The 23,569-nt window shown below is 37.7% G+C and overlaps 1 protein-coding gene across 3 annotated transcripts in view; it reads right to left on the bottom strand.

The window, feature by feature from the left end:
• The window catches only part of LOC105840041 (transcription factor EC), a 100,917-nt gene that overhangs the window by 63,639 nt on the left and 13,709 nt on the right, over positions 1–23,569 (bottom strand). Inside the window, exons 1-3 of one of the 3 annotated variants that reach the window (XM_036291061.1) lie at positions 23,130–23,555; positions 8,088–8,295; positions 5,529–5,939 (exon numbers count right to left, since the gene is read on the bottom strand). In XM_036291061.1, the coding sequence (XP_036146954.1) occupies positions 5,529–5,939; positions 8,088–8,295; positions 23,130–23,521 (1,011 nt within the window). In that variant the 5' untranslated portion in view covers positions 23,522–23,555. Of the gene's footprint in view, positions 1–5,528; positions 5,940–8,087; positions 8,296–12,605; positions 13,112–23,129; positions 23,556–23,569 lie in introns of those variants that run through there. The other 2 variants (XM_036291063.1, XM_036291062.1) reach the window with 2 other exon arrangements.

Genomic DNA, 23,569 nt, shown 5'->3' with positions numbered 1-23,569 from the left:
GTCGATCTCTTTTACGGCTGTTTTTTACGATTGTTCAACGGAGAGAGAGACCGCGATTTCCTCATGCGAGCGCGGATGCGAGCCGAATATCAAAGCAGAAGAAATCGCCGCTATCTGTCTCTGGCGCAATCGACCGGCTGAAAGTAAAAGCAAACCGCGCACTTGCCCCTCACGATTTATACCGCGCTCTCCCGCGTCCGTAATTTACGATATCTTTCCGTTTCTTCTGCGACGCGGGGAAAGAAGGTTACGCGGTTTATGACACGCTTTTATCGAGATAAAATCGGACAAGTATAACAGACTCCGAAGACTTTATTCACAAAATTCCACGTAAAATTGTATTTCAATGTAGCTTTAAAATAAATTTTAATGTGCCTTTTTGAATGTTCCTGAAGAGAAGTCGCTTAGCTTTGAAAATATTAAATTTGAAAAGGTACAATACCCTCTAAAACGAAGTAATATAAACTGAATGTGGCATATAGCGATTCAGTTTATTAAAAATGAAATGTGATTAAACATGCAATGGCAGTTTAGAATGTCTTTTATTATCGGTGACTTCTTAATAAAAACTCAAATTTTTGTGACGTGCGTGCCATATTGCAAATTGACATTTTGCATTATTAAAAATTAAAAGAAATAATGGAAGAAATAATTTTTTGTCCGGGGGAAAAAAAAGATAAAGTTCAAATTTAAAAGTAAAATTCCAAAAATTTCCATAAGTTCCAATAAAATTCCGTGAAAATCTATGATTTTCAAAGATAAAAAAAAAATTCTTGAAAATTCCAGGTTTTTCCGGACAGTAAACACCTCGTGGGGAAAAAAATGCGATACTTCGAATACGAAAAAGTTGATAAAAGGCACTTTCGGGGATCTCTCAAAATTAAAATAAAGTTCGGTGATACTCGCGTATGTCGAAATTAATCACAAGCTCGCCGCGGCCGACAATATTTTCTTTCACCTCACGGCGCTCTGAAGATATCGGATGTCTCGAGATATTGGCGGCGCGGCATCGAGTATCCATAATCGCGAAATGTACGCCGATGAATACATCGCGCAAATTACCGCAGGTAGGTATCTGACTAAAAGCACTTTGTCCTCCGTCGGGACGAATGCCGCGGATATCTATTTTGTTCCGCGAAACGCATCTCATCCATTATTCAAAATGAAGAGACCTGACGCTGGGCCAGCTGACGAACGGCACTGCAGTCGTTTCAAGAGAGGGTCAAATATTAATCCGCCGTTATTTTTTTTTTTCGAAACTTTCACCACTTGACAGAATTGCTTTCTACGTATCAAAGTAAATGTCAATAATTGAACGTGTACAATGCACAGCTAAAACTATTGAATTTTTGTAAGAATTTATGATATAAAATAATCTAGTTATATAATTAACTGAAATATCAAGTTTTTTCTTTTATTATTATTAACTTGCAATAAAAACATTTTTAATGATTCCGAAAAGCATCTAAATACAATCTAATACAATGTAAAAATCGTGTTTATTGTACTAATGTTCTTAATGTACTTGTTCTTAATGTATTATATATTTAAAAAATAAACACAAAAAGTGTTATCTTGAAATTTATGTTTCTTCAAAAGATTTAAGAACATCAAAATATAAACTCTAACTTAATTGTGTCAGAAATTTACGTTTTTATATATTACGTTCATTTCTATAATATTTAAAATAAAAATCCACTCCATATATCTTAAAGTTCAAACATTGACTTTTTATGTTAAAAAACACATTTAAAATTAATAAGTTTTCGTAGGAATAAAGACATGTTTAATCACTGGAACATTTATCTTACTTGCAGATGGGATTGAAAATAAAGAGCAAATTCTAATATTCTATGAGTAAATCATGGTAATATTAGAAATTAATTAGTGTAATATTGAATGTTATTAATGTAATATTAGAACTTAATAAGTATAATATTCGAGAAACTACCATTTCACTGGAAGTAAATTTACATTAACTATAATTAAATTCATCTAAAATTAGATAATTGTCTTTTTAAAATTTAAAAACCTATTATTATTGAATAGAATTTTAAGGTTTCCTAACAACAATATATATATGCTATTACTTAAAAATTAAAATTCCATTATTCATCCCGACTTTAAAGTTATATATTATTGTCATATTTTCAATTATTCACTAATCACACTTGAAAATTACACTATGATTTAATATTCCGTAATCCTGAATTTCAGTTTACAATTAGACTATCTGAACAAATTGGTGAAGAACGATATTGTATTTTTCAAAAGTCCAAAAAGGGTTTTTGGACTTGGAAAAAATCTGAAAAAATTATAGTATATAATTTCTTCAACTTTCAATTTAAAAATATGACTGTACAATTATAATATGAAATCTGAAAAGTTTTTCTTTTACTTTTTAAAATTACGCCTGAACTTGAGGCATATTTCTACCATAACTACCTACAAAATTATACTTATCAAGATACTTATTAAGATTGCATAACCGTATGAGAAAAAAATTGTTATTTACTCAAGCATTGCGGTTTTAACGTGAATAACCATGCGTAGGTACGTAAACAGCAGCAACTCGTTCGCTCGTTGTACTCCGTGGGCAGGTTTTTTTCCTCGTATCTCTCACAAATATCCCGAACACGTTTGATTTCTGGGGAACTCGCGCACGCGAGACGGTTTAATCAAATCGCGAGGAGGAAAACTCGCGCGAGCGGGGAAAACGCGCGGATCAACGGACTCGGACGCGTCTCGTCGAGGATGTCAACCGCGACACCCGGTATACGCGGAGTTTCTTCGGCCGAGGCATGGTGGATCAAAGAATCAATTTAAAGGCGGTCGCTCGGTGCCGTGCATGTGTACATACATCATCACCAAAAACAATTTCGCCTTATTAAGAGCCCGGGGATTGTGAGGCTGACGAGTTAACGAGCCATCGGCTTGTGTTCCTCGTACGCGCTACATACCGGGTATTACGAGCGCAACGACAACGAGTTATATTACTGCTCTCGGCTTGCGACGTAAAGGGATTTAAAAAAAAAAGGGGGGGGAAAAAACACTCGCTGCAATACGCGTTTCCGCGCGCGTCTTACGCGCGTGTTTGTTATAACGAAAAAACCGCGGGTATAACCTCGCGACAAAAATGTCCGCGTCGACGGCAAATTAAGAGAAACGCGGCGCAAAGAGGTCTCCCTCGCGGCTTGCGTTCGACATTGAAGTTTGCTGACTCCCAGTTTTGCGCGGAATATTACGTTGTACACGCGCTGCGGTGCCGGCAAAGACTTTAAAATCAAAGAGCCGTATTTAGCGGCAAATTTCTCCGCGTTCGAGAGACCACGGAGTGCGCTTGATGCTAAAAAAGAGGGGGAAAAAGGCGATTCTCAAACATTAATATTAATATTCAGTTATTGCCAACTTGGCGAAAAAAAATAAAGATCTAGTGTTTTCGTATTTTCAAGTTTTATATGCTATCGTTAAAAAGTAAACGTTTTTTAATTAAAGTGACAAATATAAAATATAGTAGAAAAATTATAGTAATAATGCAATAATTATTGAGCTTTATCCAGAAAAAAATTAGTCACAAATTTATAATTATTTTCTCATATATAAACAATATATAAAATCCTTTTTAAAGAATTTGTTAATCTTAAACAAACAAGACTTGCTTATACGAAGAAGTATATAGTTTCGTCAAGAAAAATACGTTCTCATTATTTTCAATAATAATTTTCATTAAATTGAGAAGAAAAAATATTGACTAAGAATTACAATATCTTCAAACGAATTTCAATATTTTAATACTATTATTATCAAAATAATTATATATAATATTCTGCTTGTTACATAAATAACTATTATAATATTGAAATAAAAATATAGTGTAGTAAAATTTAAAATTTTATATCAAACTCTTTAAAGAAGATTTTATCTTCTTACTTACATATGAGACAATAATTATTGAAATAATACTCATTTGTTTGTGCATCAGAAAAATTGTATTAACAGTATCAACAATAATTATGGAACTCCGCGAAAAAAGATTAGTCTCAATTTATAATCATTGTCTTATATATAAGTATTGCAAAAGTATAAAATCTTTTTTAAAAAATTTGTTAATCTTAAACAAACATAAATTTCTCGTACAAAGAATTTCGCACATCGTAGTTTCGTCAAGACAAAATATTCTCATTATTCTGAATAATAATTTTTATTAAATTGAGAAGAAAAAATATGGGCTAAATATTATTATTTTCAAAACAATTATCCTTTAGAGACTAGGTATTATAATATTTTAAAATAAAGATATAGTATTGCTGAAATTTAAGATTATCAAACTCTTCTACAAAAAAGATTTTATATTCTTGTTTATATATAATGATTGTTGAATTGATACTAATTTTTTCCCGTACGAATAAATTACAATGGCGTATGTCTCACATACCCCCCCCAAAAAATTCGTCGACTGCAAACATTTTCTTCAAATATGGTTAAGAGATTAACAAAAATATTCGTCGTGCATTTGATGCTAAAAACAGCTTCGTGTTCCTGCACGAAAGTAATACGTTGTGCACACCGCGTGCGCTGTCGCCGTAGAGCTCGCAATCGAAAAGGCACGGAGTGCTAAATCCGCAGTGAGAATGCGAGCCGATGAAGTCTTTCGGGGACCTACTTTCCAAGTTTCCTCCCGTCCTCGGTCGTTTGCGGATCCGCTTTGCGACGCAAATCAGATCGATTTGCAGACCTAGGCGGCAATTAGCACCGCGTGCGTGCCGTGAATCCCACTTTGGTGTTTGCAGCGTCACCGAAACGTGCCGCCGGTGTCGTGCTAAGTGCATAGGATTCTTCGCATTTGCGGATTCTTTTAAGAGCGCGCGAGGGAAAAAAAAAGAAAAGAAAAGGAGAACTGACTCGGCGCCATCGAAACGCCCTTCTTCGAAATTTCATCTCACCGCGCGGACGTGTCGCACGTTTCGCGAGATTACGCAAGAATCCGGCGAGAATACCCAATGATTAATTATTAAACGAACGGGTGAGTGAAGTCGCCGCCCGGCGACGCGGAACAACCGAGCTGGATTACGTAAGACCAGTTAGCGTTAATCGAAAACGTCGTATGTAGATTGGACGGAATGAACGGGAATGACTTAGAAAAATAGCTTTCCTCGCGACGCGCGAGAATATTTCTTTTTCTTTCTGATTTCATCGATCGAAACGCCGCTTATACGTAATTACCCCGATGTAAAAAAAAAAAAAACCATCCTCCCATCTCTCCCCCTGCCGTCCTTATTTTCACCGCGTTGCCGTGTCTTTTTCTTTTAAAAAGCTCCAATAATTCACATCAACTTTCCAGCTTTTATGCAAATTACTTTTGAATAATTCCTTATGCATTCTATGCATTCCTGATAGCTTTTCGTGGTGGAGGGAACGACTTTCCCGCCCGGCGAAACGTCGTGCGCCATCCCCGGCAAGGCGCGATATTTGGCATCTCGCGGTTTGAGAAGCACTGCGCCAACTCGCGCGCTACACACCGCACGTACCTCGGAGTTGCTGGTGGCGACGCTGGACAGACCCGGGGACATGGTGCCGGTGGTGGTAGGGTCCGGGCTCGCCGAGACCACCGTGGGGTTACCCGGGTGGTGCGGCATCAGCGCGGGGGCGTGCGGATACGAGGCGAGATGAGGATGCTGCGGCTTCTGGTGATGCAGCTGCGGGCCGGGCGGTGCGCTTTGCACCACCATCGGGACGGGCGGCGGCCCGGCGTCGACCGGCGTCCTGCCGCCGCCCTCGCTGCCGGCGCTACCGCTGACGACCGCATTGCCGCCTCCGCCGCTGCCGTCGCCGCCGCCGCCCTCGCCACCGCGAAACGACTCGTGCAGGTATTGCCGCACCTGGTTCTTCTGCTTCTGCACGACGTGATAGCGAGTCGGGTTCTCCAGCAGCGTGCGTACCTGAAAAGAAAATCGACACGTGCGTTAGTCCGAGCATTACTTCCAAGCGATTACTTCTTGCGCAAGGCAGCGCTGTTTCGTGCGCGGTAATTGTATGTTGGAGCACGAAAAAAAAAAACAACGATTTTTGATGAAATACAGATCTGAAAATAATCACGTTGAACGGTTACAAAGTTATTGGACGTTTAAGATGATTGCTAAACTGTGAAGACTTTTCGTGGCGATATTGTCGTGTTCGAGCGTCCTCTATAATTATTTTGATAGTCCAACGTAAAATTATTTTCTTTATTCAGCCAAGTTTTTAAACGTTGCAGTAAAACTGTTCCTTCCGTGGACTCAATGTGACTTAATTTATTAAGAACTGCGAAGTTTTCTGATTTAGCAAATGTATTTTATTATATTGTATCATGGATAATGTAATGGAAGAAGTTTTAAATGAATAAATAGAAAAAACGGAGGCATTCTCTCTCTCTTAACCTTTTATTTTTATAATAAGATAATGTAAATTATGGATTAAATTTGCAAAATTACGTGTTTTACGGACAGATATATGTATTCATAAAATTTTTATTACATTTTCAAAATTTTTTGTAATTATTGTAATATAAAATCTTGATTAATCATTCCTAATATAAAAAAAAAAACGAAAAGTTACTTTTCACTAAATTCTGTAAAAAGCTCGCTAACTCTTTGAATTTTTATAATTATAACACTCTTAATAGATTGTGTTTAGTACACTAAACATATAATAATATGTATTAAAAACGTATATTAACATACATTTTATTATGTCCATCTATCATAATTGGAACTTATTTATAAACATTTGCAAATATTTTTCCAAAATTCACAATCGGTTTATTGAGTAATATGATCATTTATCTTTGAATTATATAATACTGCTTATTAAAATTAACAATTTTTTAAAATAATTGTTAAATTTATACAAATTAATAAAAATTATTTTAATCTTTGATCCATATGGGTTGTCACCTTATCAATTTTTACAAGTGTTTCTGTTGCAGAAATAAAAATCTAAGAAAAATTAAACAAAATACATTAGTATTTAATTCGCGATATCTTCTTTCAGTCATACTACTCTAAACAAAATATTTTAGCAGTGAAATACAATTTTTAGAGATCAGTTTTCAAACTGAAATTCTACTAAAATAAAAGCAGCAGTAAACAAAAAATTAATGTTTACATCTCCAGCAAAGGAAAGGTAAGATTAACTTTAGAAATTATTCCCAATCGCTGCACGTGAAATTCTACCGTCTCAATTCAATCTTAAAGATTGTTTATCTCGTGTGAGAACCGTATGACGAGAACATTATCGCGGCTGCGTTTTCGACCTTTCCGCGAACGCAGCGGCCATATTGCGTGGAGCTAATTGCAAGGTAAACCATCGACGACTATCCGCTCTATACCATCTCTACCCATTACTTTGGGTGGTTTAACAGTATAGACACGATGTACCGAATAGATCTATTAACGACGCTACAGAATTCGGCTCGCCTTACTGCGATACGGCAAACTGCCGGAACCTCGGAACTACAAGGTATCGTTATCTTTAGCCGCGCCCGCCCGCCTGCATGTATATCTATACGGAGCTTTAAGCGACGGAAACGCAAACAACGGTAACCGAATGCTTGACCCTACGCTGCTACTACTTGGATAACAAGACTCTATCTAGGAAAACCCCACGTTGGACTTAGGATACTTCGGTACTTACCCCCAAGTTCCAGCCTCAACGTTCCGGTTTTGATACAAAACATCAAATGCAAGGAAAATCAAAGGAAGAAACTAAGAACGCTCGCAAAAGATCGCGGTACGTGTGTGTGTGTGTAATAAATGTATTTGTTTAATATGTATGAAACATGTGTAATACAACATGAATATGGAAATACCACGGATCGTTGTACATCATATAATAAATTGCTCGCGCGGAGGGAACGGGAGAATCACGAGGGATTCGTATAATGCTGCCGCGACGTATAATAAAACTAGAAATTTAATTTAATGTAGCAACGTGATATTGCACCACCAAACGGGATAATTCTATCCGTATTGGGCGAATCGGGTTTCGCGCGAGCAATTTAGCGGGGATCGATCGCGCAGATCCGGCGGTGTTACGAAGGCGACGCGTACTTGTAATACTTGCGGTGGTACATCGACGCCGATGGTGGGCACCGGCGTAGGCGGCACTGGTCTGGGCGGTGCGGCAGCTGGCCTCTGCTGCTGCAAGCTCTGCCGGAATTCCGCCTGTCGCCTCTCCTGCTCCTGCAGCTGCTCCCGCATCAGTTGCAGCTTCAATTGCGTGCGCGACGTCGGCGTCGCCGTCTTGAACGTCGGCGGACTGAAAAAAGCCAGCGTTTCCTTTACGTAAGACTCTATCCGAGATTTCTCACCGTAATGCTTCTGCAATTTGTTACATTGGCAAAAGCGAGCGTCCGTATTCAGAAGAAAAATTTGTCTTAAATCATTGTATCCCGTGTACAAGCAAGAATAGAAATTCTTCCTTAGAGAATTAAAGAATTTTGTATAATTCATTTTCAAGAAAAATATATTCACTTTATTCAATAATAATTTTTATTAAATATATTGAGAGAAACAAATATTGATTTAACAAATTATATAACGCTCTTTAAATTACTATTATAATATTAAAATAAAACCGTAACATCTTGCTGAAATTTAGGGTCGTTAAACTCTTTAAAGAATTTATATTCTTGCTTACATGAGATAATGATTGTTGAATTAAATACTAATTCTTGCGTATCATCGGCAAGATAACGGTCATCCGTTATAATCCGTTAAATCTTTTTCCTGAGCCTTTAGTTAGACGTTAAATTATTAATGTAAATTCAAATTCTTATTCAATAATAAAATTAAACGATTAACATTTTCAGATGTACCGCCACAAAAATAAAAGATTGCCGCATTACAGAATTATTTTGACATATATAAAAAAAACATTCTTACACGGAGAGAATTTTCTCTTAAAAATTACTCTGAACATCGTGATAATTGTGAGACAACGTAAACCTTGAAGAATTTTAGTATACTTTTAACAAAATTTACTAAAATTTTAATAAAATTTTGCAAAGTTTTAGTAAATTTTGTTAAAAGTATAATAAAATTTGGCAAAATTTTATTAAAATTTTAGTAAATTTTGTTAAAAATTTCGAATTTACATTAATAATTTAACGTCTAACTAAAGACCCAGGAAAAAGATTTAACGGGTTATAACAGATGATCGTTATCTTGCCGAAGATACACAAGAATTAATATTTAATTCAACAATCATTATCTCGTATAAACAAGAATATAAATTCTTTAAAGAGTTTAACGATCCTAAATTTCAGCTATAGTAAAATTTTTCAAGGTTTACGTCGTCTCTCCAATTACCACAATTTTCAAGGTAATTTTTAAGAGAAAATTATCTCCGTGTAATTCTTATTTGACAAAGTAAAACTATTCTTTAACGTAAATTTCAATAACAAGAGCACGTGAACAAAAACTTAACTTAAAAAAAGAGCATATTCCATTGTCGCCTCGAGTGCTTCTAACGAAGCAGAGTTCTGACGACTGTATCCGAGTCGTTCGGAATGAGGCTCAATCATTCACGATACCGCGCGTTTGTTGTGTTCGATAAACGCGAGAATATTCAGCGTTGTCAGCTAAGCGAACATCGAGTCCCAAGTCCGAGGCGAGATCAATTAATCTCGTGGCGCACAAATAGCATTGAATCGAACTATCTTCGCGACGATGAGAAGAAACCCCGTAAAGTCAATCGGTACAATTTGCGGCGCGGCCAACTAGATAAGTCATTAACGAACAGACGCGACAGGGGAATAATAGATATCGCTCGTAATACAACGTATTACTCGAAACCCGCTAAATCGGTGAAAAAGAACCGATGCTAAAAGTCTCCAGCGAATTTTACGTAAATGTTCAACGGATTCAGTTAGCTAACAAGCACGCAATAAATAAAACAAACAAAATATAAAATAACTGTTAATCAATGTTGATATATTAATACAGATTTTCCATTAACGAACTGCAACATTAACAACTACATAAAAATGAATAAATATTTTTCAAGAAGTGAAGACAGAGATAGATCCAATAATATCCAAATTTTCAATATATATGTATCCAATATGAACGTTTTGCCGCCATGCCATGTGTCCGCGAAAAGATACCACTTGATTCGTTCAGTCGGCCAGACAGGAACGTTCTTTATTAATGTTCCGACCGTCCTACCGAATGGTGTTAGAGAATTAATGGCGCCATGATTCGGACGTAAAGTCGAGTGATGGTATTACCGAGTCTTGGCACGGCGTTTGCTACGATTCGACGATATTCCGCGGCAAAAATGCGCGGAATCCCTCGAATTCGCAAATAGCAAAACGGCTATGTATATATAATATAAAGCGCACAATTTATTGCGAATTGGTAGCCAATAAAATAAGAGCAAAATTTTCTTTGAACACGGGCAAACGCCACGGAAGTCGTCGCGGGCGCGAATTCCGCGAGCACGTAGAACGAATCACGTGGGACGTGGGACGCGTTTTCGCATATTTCGTTTTCACATCAATTGATATCGCGAGTCAAACTTCTCGCTCGCGCACTATTAATCTAACTATCGGCAACAAATATGACGCACTGCCAGGCGTCGGTTTTATTGTCGCGGCTAAAGGACATTCTCAATTCGGGAACAAAGCCAAGAACGGATCATAGGAAAGCCAAAATAGAGAGAGATTGTGCAATCCGCATCGAACATCAGTCCCCGTCGTTCAAAGTGATGTTTTTCTCGATGCGTCACATTTATCATATCGTATAAGTACAATAAATATATAAAGATAAAGTAAAATTGATCGATAAAGGTAACTTTACCGTTAATTATTAATTAATTGCGATTAATTATTAAGTTTTACTCAGATATCCCAATTTTATTCATTCATATTACACTAACCAGAACACTTCAAAGAAAAGTAATGGAAAATAGAGAATGTTTTCCTTCATTTTATTATTAAAACAATATTATAAAAAGGATAGTGTAAATCAATTCAATAAACCGGTACGTTGCGGAACCGTGCGATCTAATTAAAGACATTCGATTCGTTAAGAACTAGAAATTTTATTATCATGTAATATATGGCGCGAAAAGATTTTACGGTAAATTGTAGCAGTCCAAATGGATTTCTTAGATAAGGATTAGAGTAAATACTGCGTCGATAACGAAACTTTCGGAGTAAATGCTTAAGACAGCTAAATGATCAAACTTTGAATCCGAGATTCGATCTTGCAGCCGTACGATGGAGAAACAGAAGGGCCAGTCCACAAAGACGGAGAAGAAGACACTGAATACTCGGCCAGGTCTTAAACTCAAAAGCCGTCGCCTTTGTGCGATTACGAAATTAAAAATTCTTCCGTTTCCAGTCGCACGCTACAGGCTGCTGCCGTAATAAAGCTGTTACAACTTTTATAATAGTAGCACCGGCTGACTCGTGAAAGGCGATTTAATCAGAACACCGACTTTCCCGGAGACCATTAAAATGTCTTGCGAATTTTTCTATCGCCTAAGAGAGCCGGACTCCGCTTTTCTCCGCGTAACATTTTTGTTTTTAAAAGCTCCGACCTTCTCTCGTCAACATTGTTTATGGAATTTTGTTACGATTAATTAAAATTATAATTTAAGATTTTTATCTCGCGGTACTATTAAAAATGTTATATCGCGCGACGCGAATGTATTACGGAGAAAGAGGTGCATCTTCAGTTTACTTTTATTTTTATCGAATTCATAATAAACTGTCAAAGGAAATTTGATTATACTAATATCTTTTTATAACGCTATTCTTTAATACATACATTTCAGCGTGAATGTCGAATAGAGGGCCAATAAGATTAATGAATTTGAAGAAATAATCGGAAAAAAAGAGTCCCGGTAGAAGGTAAGAATCGGGTATTACCAATGTTGGCTGAGTTCACCAGAAAACTCGCGACCGATTAAGAAACGGAACGAAAATACTCTGATGGAAGATTGGAAAAGTTTCTGATGAAAAATTTTCTGCAGGTAAGGTCAAAGTTGAAATGGAATTGGATACTTTCGTTCCTTTCGGATAATCGTTGTATTGATATTTGGTGGGTAAGTCGAGTGAGTGCGTTCCCTCCCTCTCCTCTCTCTCACTCTCTCTCTCTCTCTGCTTTCTCACGATAATCCGTGCTTTTGATTATGGCTGTTCGTATTGTTCCAATGCTGCCATATCAATTTTCTTGTTCGTTACGCCAATAATTAGGGAATTTAATATCACACTTAAATGAAACTTGCCATTGAAAATCGATATAGTTAAATTGCTTTGTTAAGATCTAATTAAAAGCATCCTTAGTAGAAATTTAATTATTTCCAAATGTCGCAGAGAACGTTCGCAATTACACGGAAATAGATTGTAATTCATTCATTGAAATTTTATTACTATATGTGCGTGCGTGTGTGTGTGTGCAATCGATAAAATTTAATTAAATAAAAATAAAGAAAAACATTTCGTCAGCCAACGTCACAAAAAATAAACAGAATTTCTTCTGATTAAATTAACAGGAATTCTCGCCACGTTCTATAATATAATAATCGTATACTCGCTATAATAATCATTAATTAGATACCTCGAATAATGGCGGTAATCGAGCCATTGTTGCAAGCTCACTGTGAATTCAGGCGCCGTTTGATATTTCATTGTGATAATTCTCGTTCTATCGCACCGAGAGGCAGAGTGCAGAATTCGCATCGATTCTAAATGCGTTCGCGAGCGATCCTCGCCGGCACAAGCTTGACTTTTTATAAACAGTCCGTGGCTAGATCGTAGGTGGCCACGGCGCACTCGTACATTTCTCCGTGCGATATTGAATATTGGACGGCCGAAAATAATTTTCGGACCGTACGTCGGATACCATTAATTCTCCAAGGTCACGTACGACTCCGCACGAGCAATACCCGCGTGGAGTTTCTCTTCCACCGTGCCGCCGCCGTCGCGCGGTATCGCACTTTTTGCCGGCGGGCCTTTATACACGTTCGCTTAGAGGAGAGCAAAGATGGGGAACGACCGTAATACTGAATTTAGTGCTTATATAAAGAGCGACGGAGGATCGCTTATGGCAGCTTCATGCAAATGCGCGCGGGCCCTCTCCGATCCACCTTCTTACTCGCTGTCTCTCTATATGCGGTACGCAAAGAGAGATCCTTGCAAGAGAATCCTGAAGACGGGATCCTCAGTGGCGAGTTTAGTGAACGTAATGCCCACCCCCTCCCCCCCCGCCCTTTCACATAACGTAAAAAAATGAGCTTTAAGTAAATTGTTCTCAAATCAAAGATACGCCAATCTTAATATCAGATAAAATTAGATTTGAAAAATCTACAGGATATAGAATAATTCCTTGCGTGACGAGAATATTACGAAGATTGAAAAATGTATGACTTTTATGGAAAACGAAAATTTGTCAGGGAGAATCTAAAATAAAATATAAATCCTTTATCATGCTGATATACTTCATATAAACGGGGAAAAATGTCTGATGGTGAGATTAACCAGAATTCTGGTTACACGATTATTCATTATACGGTTTAGTGAGCTGAATCTGAATTCTGCTGAGATTATCCAGAATTCTGGCTATGCTGAAATAAATATCTGGGAAGATTAACCAGAAATCTGGTTACGATCATTCACCAGTATTCTGGTTAATTTCACCGGATACTTTTCTTTGCGTAGATATAATTCTCTCTATATATTTTTCTAATAGTTAGTTTTTTTTTTTAACTTCAAGTCACGCTTTGTACGCCCATGAGAAACCCGGCACTGAGGCTTCCCGAGCAAGAGTCGCCGAGCAGATATTACAGACGGTGGAAAAGGTAGAGGACCAGCGGTATTAATGTCATTAGTCTCGAAGAAAATCGGTGGCTCGCCGTCGCCAAAGTTTTATCTTCATTTCCGCGGAATGAATTAAGTGAGAAAATATAGCCGCTCGCTCCGCGCCGGCAGACGGCCGATATAAATCGCGATAATATGGAAAGCAGCTTCTTTGTCGGATTAATGTATACTCCCCGACTAAGACGTCGGCTTCGGTCGAACGGGGCCGTACGTGCGCGGAATTTCATCGCCCAAGCGGAGATTATCGTCGCGGGTGGGCTCTCGATCGTGAAATTCGAACAGTCATTTACCTCGATATTAGATATATTCTCTGGCGAGAGAGGGCAAATTAACCCGGCACGGAGTGCGCGCCCAAGTGAATTTATTAACAAAATTAAACCACAACGAGTAAGTTTACGTAATGTGTACGTAATACTCCGTGGATAAAATTGTTCGCAATAATAAACTTTTTTTGTTCAATATAAAACTCATATACGTACAATTTTATTGCAAAGTTTTTTTTTAACATAAAAAAATATCAATTTATAAAACTAATAATTTTTATCATTCCTAGGAAAACTATGAATAAATTTTAGAAATTTGAAATAATTATTTTCCCAGTGATTGGGATAAAACGGCGATTTGTATAACACATTTTGAATCCCTTGCTGCCCAAATTATTTAATTTCATTCTGCGATGCTCTTTAAGAGTGAAATGCATGACACGAAGATAAGATAAAAATTCTTCCTCGATACATTCAGCATCGTGTTAAATATGCCGCGCCACCCTCGCATTCATGACTCTTCGAGTTCTCTCTGGGCGTAGAATTTAATAACAGACATTCGGCGCGAGTCCGTCCGCGAAACAAACCGGCTAGAAATAAATTCCTCCCCTCTCGCTCCCACGTTCTCCGACGTCGCTAATACCCGTTGCAAAAGTTTGCGGGGGTTTATGAAAAGCTCGAAAGTGTTGACTGATAATAACAATGATAATCGTAATAAGCAAGCAGGCCGGGGAGACGGTGGAAACTTGTCGGGAAAACTTCATCTAGTTTACGGAAACGACGCAAAAGAACAGAGTGAAATACTCAGATATAGATAGATAGACAGATAGGCAGAGAGAGAGAGAGAGAGAGAGAGAGAGAGAGAGAGTGAATGAAGCACAAGAAGAAAAAGATGATGGAGACGGAAATACGATGTGAAAATACGAGTATCTCTTTGAAATATTACAACGACCAATATCCCGTCAGCAGACAAAGTTCCAATTTGCAATTTGTATCGATATGTCATTTAGGTAAGCCGTCTTTTATCGCAATCTTATCTCTCACGTTACGTGCGCTCCTCTTTTTTCTTTATAATATAAGCTATTACGATTGTGCTACAAATGACAACGTAGACGGTTTGAAATCCAATATATCATAAAAAGAAGAGAGGAACAACGTTAAGAATGCTATAAAGAACAATCCACATTCGCAATGGCGTTTCAGATTTATGAAAACATTTATTTATAGCGTTGCGTTTGAATGATTTAAAATTATTCAGATAAAAATAGAGCAAATTACATATAAACATGCTTAAATAATATAAAAATAATTTAATTTTAAAGTTATTCAAATAAAAGGTTAAATTATATATCGTTTTATTTAGATAAATTTTAAGATAATATCACTTTATTGAGCAAAACAATTTGATATAGAATAATATTATAACATAATACATGTTTTCATTTATAAATCTTTGTTTCTTAAAAGTACACAAGAGTTCTTCAAATAATTTAAATTGAAATAAAAAATTATTCCAATCAAATACGTAAATAAAAGTCAAAATTGAGAAATATACAGATGTAATTTACATTATAATGATTAATAAAGTTCTTTGGAAAAGTTTTCAAAACACACTTATAAGGCAATTTTTATGTCGCACTACTCTGTTGAACTGTGCAATCTGTTATCATTTAAAAAATTCACCTGTTAGAACGAATGATTATTTAGAGGTTGAAACCTACCTAAGGACAGTACTTCATACTCGTTACTGTTAGCATTAACGTAAATACATAAACTGGAAAAAGAAACTTCTTTAATCTAAAATGTATGTATAAAGATAAAGACAAATATGCAATCTAATACTCTAGATAAGAATAAAGCAGAGTCATTTCTTCATCAAGCTAATTATCTATATAAATTTACATAGATAACGACATACATTGTTTACAAGTTCTCAAACGTTCCCATAAAAAAAAAGATCAATGTCGTACTTTTTTTTTGTAATTTCATTATAATTTTAAATGTTGAGAATACCTTTTACTCGCTGTAGAAACGCCTCGTATAAAGGAGCGCAAAATGATGTAGAACTTAGAAGGAGGGCATAAAAAATATTACGGGTGGAAGGTAGAAGGTATATCCTACAATTAACAATGTTGAGAAGCGAGGGAGCCTTTCGTGCCGACTGGAATTATACAATGCAGTCGATTAATCCGCAGTAACGAAGCTTTCTAACAAAGTGCACTTAGGTCACTGCGCCTTGCTAAATGACCACTATTCCCTCTCTGCCTCTCTCTCTCTCTCTCTCTCTCTCTCTCTCTCTCTCTCTCTCTCTCTCTCTCTCTCACTCTCCCTTCCTCCTCACCCCTCCCTCTTAGTTATAGTATTACAAATTTCCCACCGTTAATCTTAACCCGGCAGACAAAACGATCGCGTGGTACATTGCGTCGCTTGCGTGTCACATTAATTCGAGCAATAGAATTTTAATTGTCAGAACGAATAAAGGAGTACTGACGCAATATTTTTCATTACAGCAGATGAAAAAAAATTTACGTTCACCTGAAAATGTTCTCTCTACAATGAATGAATGGAAAACAATGATTAGACACGAAATTTTAATGATGGACAAATTTAAAAAACGTATATTACAAGTTATAATAAAAAACGTATATTACAGTTGTAATCACAAGTTATTAGAAATTTTATTTACATCACGGAAAAAAATTTGATTGGATCAATCTAAACGCGCAGACCGTCTAGTGAAAAATGAACAATCCGAACTTTTAATTAAGTTAACTAAATAAATTTAATAATGCATTTCTAATAAAGACAGGTTTGGTTTTACATATTTCGATAAATAAATCTGATTGCATTCTGGTGAAAGTAACTTTATTGTAACGGTATTCCTAATAATAATAGCTGAAAATTTCGTTAATTTTTACCAATTGTACGTTTCACATTCTTTCAATTATGTATGTAATTAAAAGAACTGAACACTTAGATATCATAACTAAATCAGCAATAATCAAACTTCAATTCATTATTAAATCTAAATTTCTGGTTGGTTATAGAATATTTTATTATAACAAGTAAAAGTTCCATTCAGCCCAATCAAATTTTGTCAAACCAAACACGTCTTGTTAATTCAGCTATGGTTGTTTTTTTTTTTTCTATGTACACTGATAAAAAAATACATAATATTTACGACTATAATTGCATAGTAAAATAATTATAGTTAGGAATATCATTTTTATAGTAATTATTACTATAATAATGGTAATAATAACTATATACTTATGGTAATTGCTCATAATGATCATTTTATGGTACAACTAACTGTATAAAAATCTTCATTTTGGTTATAGCAACCATATCATAAATTACATAAACTAATATTATGAGAACTATAATATAGTTTAAACCAACTATAAATTTATAGCCCATTAGAGACCCAATCATATTTTATAATTATTCAACAATGTAAATTATAGTTATTATTACCAATTATTATAGTAATAACTACTATAAAAATGATATTCCTAACTATAATGATTTTACTATGCAATTATAGTCGTAAATATCATATGTCTTTCTATCAGTGTAAGAATCCTATTTCGACGCAATGTAATTTTTCAATAATGTGTAAGATAACAATGATGAGATATTAATCAGACGTAAATCGCAATTTACGCCCGGAGATCGACAAATATCGCGGTGCGCTAGTTTCGCAATTTTGCATAGAGGGGCACGCGTATGCCCCATCCCGAGCAACACGCCACGAATATCCCGGAATACGCGGAGAAATCCGCGTAACCGAAATCGATCGCGAACGATCGCTTACAGCGGCGGGAGACTTGGCCCGTAAGCTCGGAATCTCCTCGTGCGAGATTACGCCTTCGCAAGCACCACGGTATAGAGAGTAAACGTGGAGTTTGCTGGCCGGAAAATTACGCAAGTTGACCGTGCGGAATCTCGGCCGTAATCTTCGGCGCGTACGTGCACACACACGTGCTGCAGCGGCTGTGAATCGTGCCGGACGATCGAGCGATACGGATTCGGGTTATGCAAATGCAGGAACCAGCCCCGAGAGGAGAGACCGAGAGCGAAAGATGGGTAGGTAGATAGAGAGCGAGAGACGGAGGAGGAGCAGCGGGAGAGGAGAAAGAGAGATGAAGATCAACCGATACGTTACAGTGGCGCGGAGGCGACGTTACCGTTACCGTTACCGTTCTCGTTTACGGTAGCGGAACCGGGGAAGGTAATCGAAAGCTCCCGCCGGAAAATCAGGAACAAGGTCGTGCAAACGGCGACCGGCACGCGCGCGCGCGCGCGCGCGCGCGACGTAATTAGCCGGCGCGACAAGGCGATTTAGCGGGAAATTATTCGCGATACGGTCAACGTAACATTCACGGCGCAAAGATGGCCGTTGGGCACGACTCGCGTAATTTAATCGTAAATTATGCGGCCCCCCGGGACGAGGATCGGTTTGACTTCGCGTCGCGCGGAAAAATGATTTTTCATCTTTCCCAAATGGAAATGACCCGCTCCTTCTGAATTGTTTGTTTGCGTCCCTCTACTATTAGCGTTGAAAATATACGATGAGATGTACTATTACGGCACGAGTAGATTAATCACAGCGATGGTTGTAACTGAAATTTGCAGAGTCATAAGCTACGACCGTCGCGCGTGATAAATGTTCAAGTTTAAAAGCACGAGCTCCAAACCAAAGTGATTATATACCGTCTGGAATGTGATTAGATCTGTAACATTCATGGAGCAAAAATGGCCACGAGTAACGAATAGTTGAATGGAAATTGAGAGATAATGGCATTAGACGCCGCGAAATTAGCGTAAGCGCTGTAAAAGACAAATATTTGATATATTTATAGTGTGTGTGATTATAATTAAACATTAAAATGAAAATAATTATGATCATTGCACAATTTTTCGTCACTGTAATGCAATACATTAATGAGAGAAAAATGTTAATTTGATTAAATTTTTCAACTTGATTCAATTTCTTAAACTTAAATACATAAATTACTTCAATTCAAGTATTTGAACGATATATTTGATTGAAAAACATAAAGTTAAAAAAATTAGTCGAATTAACAACCTTTTTCTCAGTGCAGTAACATTTTTTGCCAATAACAATTATTAAAATAAATTTTGTTTCTAACTATAATTAAGCATTCAAATATTTTTTCATCATAGTAATATTTACCTTTTTATGAAATATATACATTAATGTTTATTGATCTCAATTTATCAGAGCAATCTTTCATCCACCAATCACTCATTCTTCTTATATTGTTATTATACTTTTAAGAAATTTATTTCAAAAGAACGAGAGAAAGAGAGAAAAGAGAAATACTAAAAATAATACGCGATAATCCGTAACTGTTTCTATACTCCATAACGGCGCTAAAAATAACTGAATTCGAGTTATATAGGTCTATACATGAAATTCGCAAAGTCATTGGCTACGATTGTCGTGACCGGTTATATATAAAACGGTTTCGTCGCTACATATCTACATATATAAGCGACTTAAAAACGCAAGTTCCGACTGAAGCAGAATCACGACTTGTTCTCGGAGCGTCGGAGGCGCGTTACAATCTGGATCCCGTCCAAGCGTCGGCACGTATGAGAAAACCAAACGCCAACCAATATATATATATATGGATTTCGGTATACGTACATTTGCGTTTTCTCGCGTGTACACATGTACGCAATGTACCGACTTGATTCCGAGAGGGCGAAAAATATTATATATTAGATAATTTGTGCGCGCCAAGCTCTGCCCACTCGCAGCGCGATGAATCGTCGCTGCGCTTCCTGCCTTCATCCGCGGAAGGAAAGAAATATTAGTTAATTTATACGCGCGGCTATTATTGAGCTTTCCGTAGCTTCCATATTCATTTTCAACTTCTACCAGCCACGACGCGCGCGCTCGTTATTTTCTCCTCCCCGCGCGCTGCACTTTTCCTCAATGGCCGCACCGCCCCGTTGCCGCGCCGGTGGCATAAAATTGTTTGAATATTTATGACGCGTGTGCGCGATTGTATGAAACTACGTTGTACGCGATGTATTTTACGCATATACCGGTAATCGATGGTGGAGACGGTGGGCGTTTATACCGGCCGTGTGCGTGTACGGTAGAAGGGAAGGTACGGTTAAATTCAGATAATTTCACCGAACAATGTTTATGTTATGACAAGCTCGGTTAAATGTAACGTGCTAAATTTAACGTCGGCCCATTCAGCCTCGGTAGAATTTTTTGATCGATCATCAGAGAGAGAGAGAGAGAGAGAGGGAGGAGGGACGCGATATTCGAGTATCGAGTAGTAATATTACTGATAGTAATGTAAAATAATTAATTACTTCGGAATCACTTTCAGACCTTAATCGGTGATTTTCTGCCGCTAAATCGAGAGCAGAATAATGCGGAAATTGTTTCGTCGAATTCTCAAGGCACGCCGTTCTACATCGATGATCAAAAAAAAAAATATACATTCGCTAAAATGAAAGGAAGGCATCCATTAGCCTACCTAAAAACTACTTAACCGTTTGTAATCCAAGATTGTGATCCAAGATAAACACGAACCGCTACATTTTACCGCGCAAGACGCGTTCTAATAGCAAGTAGTAAAGATGTCAACGCTAAAATATCGCGAACCGCGCGCGTCCATCGCGGTTGCGGACGTTCGGATTCGACGACCTCAGCGCGAAAGATGATCTTAACGTTGTTTTGGCTACCGATTACAAAGGGAAGTTTTCGGAGAAGACATCGCCGACATCGACGGCGGGATTGCGCAACGCCAGCCCGCCCCCCCCCCCACCCCCCGGTTGCAGTTTTGCACTTTCAGAGAAGACGCATCGTCCCGTCCGCTCGCAACCGCGGGACGCCGAAGATGCGCGCGATCCGCGCGAGTGACGAGTTGCAACAAGGACGTTTAAATTTGGACGTAGTGTTTACGACCGACGTAGACGGTCGGTGTGCACGACGCGATCAAGTGCAGAGCGCTCAAAGCGGGAGGAAGCGTTGTGTTTCCCTGGTGCACCCTCGAAAACGTTGGTAGTCGATATGCGACGCTGGCTACACCGATGTGGATTATAAAGCCGCGGAATAACGACGGCGTAAATGTTGCCGATAAAACCGAGAGGCGAAACCGATTGCACGAGCAATTCACACATCGGAGATTCGTGCTCGCAAAGTATACCTCTCTAGCATTTATTTCTTTCGCGAAGCATACAAAACGTCGAAGTCTATAAATCATACGCGTGTTGTTTGATAAAGAATTTACATGGTTTTCACAAGCTTGGATTTCAGAAATTAGATTTTACGTTTTAACAAGACGATCAATAATCTTCGAATGAATGATAAATTAAAATGCAGGTAGTAATTGTAAATAGAATTCAAAGAAATTATTTTATCTTTCACTAAAATAACGAGGAATAACGAAAAATGATGATAATGAGGAATTTGCGTTTTCACAAGCTTGAATTTCGGAATTGAGATTTTACGTTTTAACAAGATAATCTTCGAGTACTTTAAGCGATGAATTAAAATGCAGGAAGTAACAGTAAATAGAATTCAAAGAAATTCTTTTCTCTTTCACTAAAATAACGAGGAATAACGAAAAATGATGATAATGAGGAATTTGCGTTTTCACAAGCTTGAATTTCGGAATTGAGATTTTACGTTTTAACAAGATAATCTTCAAGTACTTTAAGCGATGAATTAAAATGCAGGAAGTAACAGTAAATAGAATTCGAAGGAATTCTTATACTTTTTATTACAATAATGACAAATAATAAAAAATAATGATAATAAAGAATTTACGTTTTCACATAGAGAGATTTTTTAAATTTAACAAACAGTTCTGTTTGACTATTCTGAAGCATATATTTCTTTAGTTTCAATAAATTTTAAACAGATTTTTTTAGATTTAATAAAATTTATTAAAACCAAAGAAATATATGCTTTAGAAGAGTCGAACAAAACTGTTTATTAAATCTAAAGAAATCTTCCTCTCTGTGCACAAGCTTAAATATAGGAAAATTTTACGTTTTAACAAGACAATCAACAATCTTTAAATGCTTTAAGCGATAAAATAAAATGAAGAAAGTAACCGTAAATAGAATTCAAAGAAATTCTTATATTTTTTATTACAATCATGAGGAATAACGAAAAATGGTGATAATGAGGAACTTGCATTGTTTTCACAAACATGAATTTCAAAATTAAGATTTTGCGTTTTGACAAAACAATCTTCGACATTAAAATCCGAGAAATAACTGTGAATAAAACTCGAAGGAATATTCTTTTTTTTTTTTATTATATATTTTTTCAAGATGATAGTCAATAACGAGGAGAAACAATGGAAACATGAATGAAAAACACAATATAGCCAGAACTACATGACATTTTTCGACTACGCGATCGATGCACAAAAATATTGTCCACTTGACGCGCATGCAACTGTCAAAATAGCTGTGCTATCTTTAGTCGTCACAGGATATTAGTCAAATAGTCACTATATCTATAGGTATGGCAATGCTGGTATACAGAGTCTGCGAATCAACACCCCGGATTACATCATTTATGTTCATTCCTACCAATGTAGATCACTCTTAATCTCGATTTAACTTACCCTTCATCTTTCTCTAATCCCCAGGAAGAGGAGTGAGTTAAGTCGGGACTGAGGTTAATCTACATCAGCACGAAATGAACATTAACGGCTTAGAATGGCAAACGGGAACAAATGGTTATAGGTATCGTATAACCATAGCGTGTAAAAACTTTCACTCACACACCGATTAACCGTGAAAGGAAAAAAAAAAAAAACACCGTATTAAATACGTCCTAGGTTACAGGCGTTCCGGATCGGAGCCAACGGCCGACGACCGGCGAGTCCAGGGCCCGCACGGCGAATTAAGAGTAAACAGAGCAAATAAAGTAACTGTAATAATGCGCACGAACATCAGAGACACTAAGGAGTTAGTCTCGATCGGTGCAGTACCAGCCTTGCGGTCGCGTGGCGCGCAACGGCCGTGCCACGGTGGGATAGCCGGGTGGCCCGGGTGTCCCGTCGACGATCGACGGGTCCATCTCGAGGATCATCCGCAGATCCTCGTCGATGCCGATGTGCACGCGCACCCGCTGCTCCTCGTCGACGGGCGAGCGCGCCGCAGTACCCCCGGCGAGATAATCGTAGGGCAGGGACGACGCCCGCGGCGTCGACGGCAGCGGCGACGACGCCGGCGGTACCGACGTCGACGTCGTCGTCGTCGTCGTCGCTGTCGTCGCCGACGGTCGCCGAATCACCACGTCGTTGATGCGATCCAATCGCGACACCAGTTCCTCGAACTCGACGATCTGCCGCGCGGTCTCGGACGCGCCGACGCCTTGCATCGCGCGGCTTCACGCGCGCGCGAACACGCGCCGAGCGGATCGGCCGAC

This window comes from Monomorium pharaonis, chromosome 8, assembly GCF_013373865.1.
Source record: "Monomorium pharaonis isolate MP-MQ-018 chromosome 8, ASM1337386v2, whole genome shotgun sequence".
Taxonomy (NCBI): Eukaryota; Metazoa; Arthropoda; class Insecta; order Hymenoptera; family Formicidae; genus Monomorium; species Monomorium pharaonis.
The sequence above is the reverse complement of the archived record's forward strand: the minus strand, read 5'-3'. Positions and strand labels throughout refer to the sequence as shown.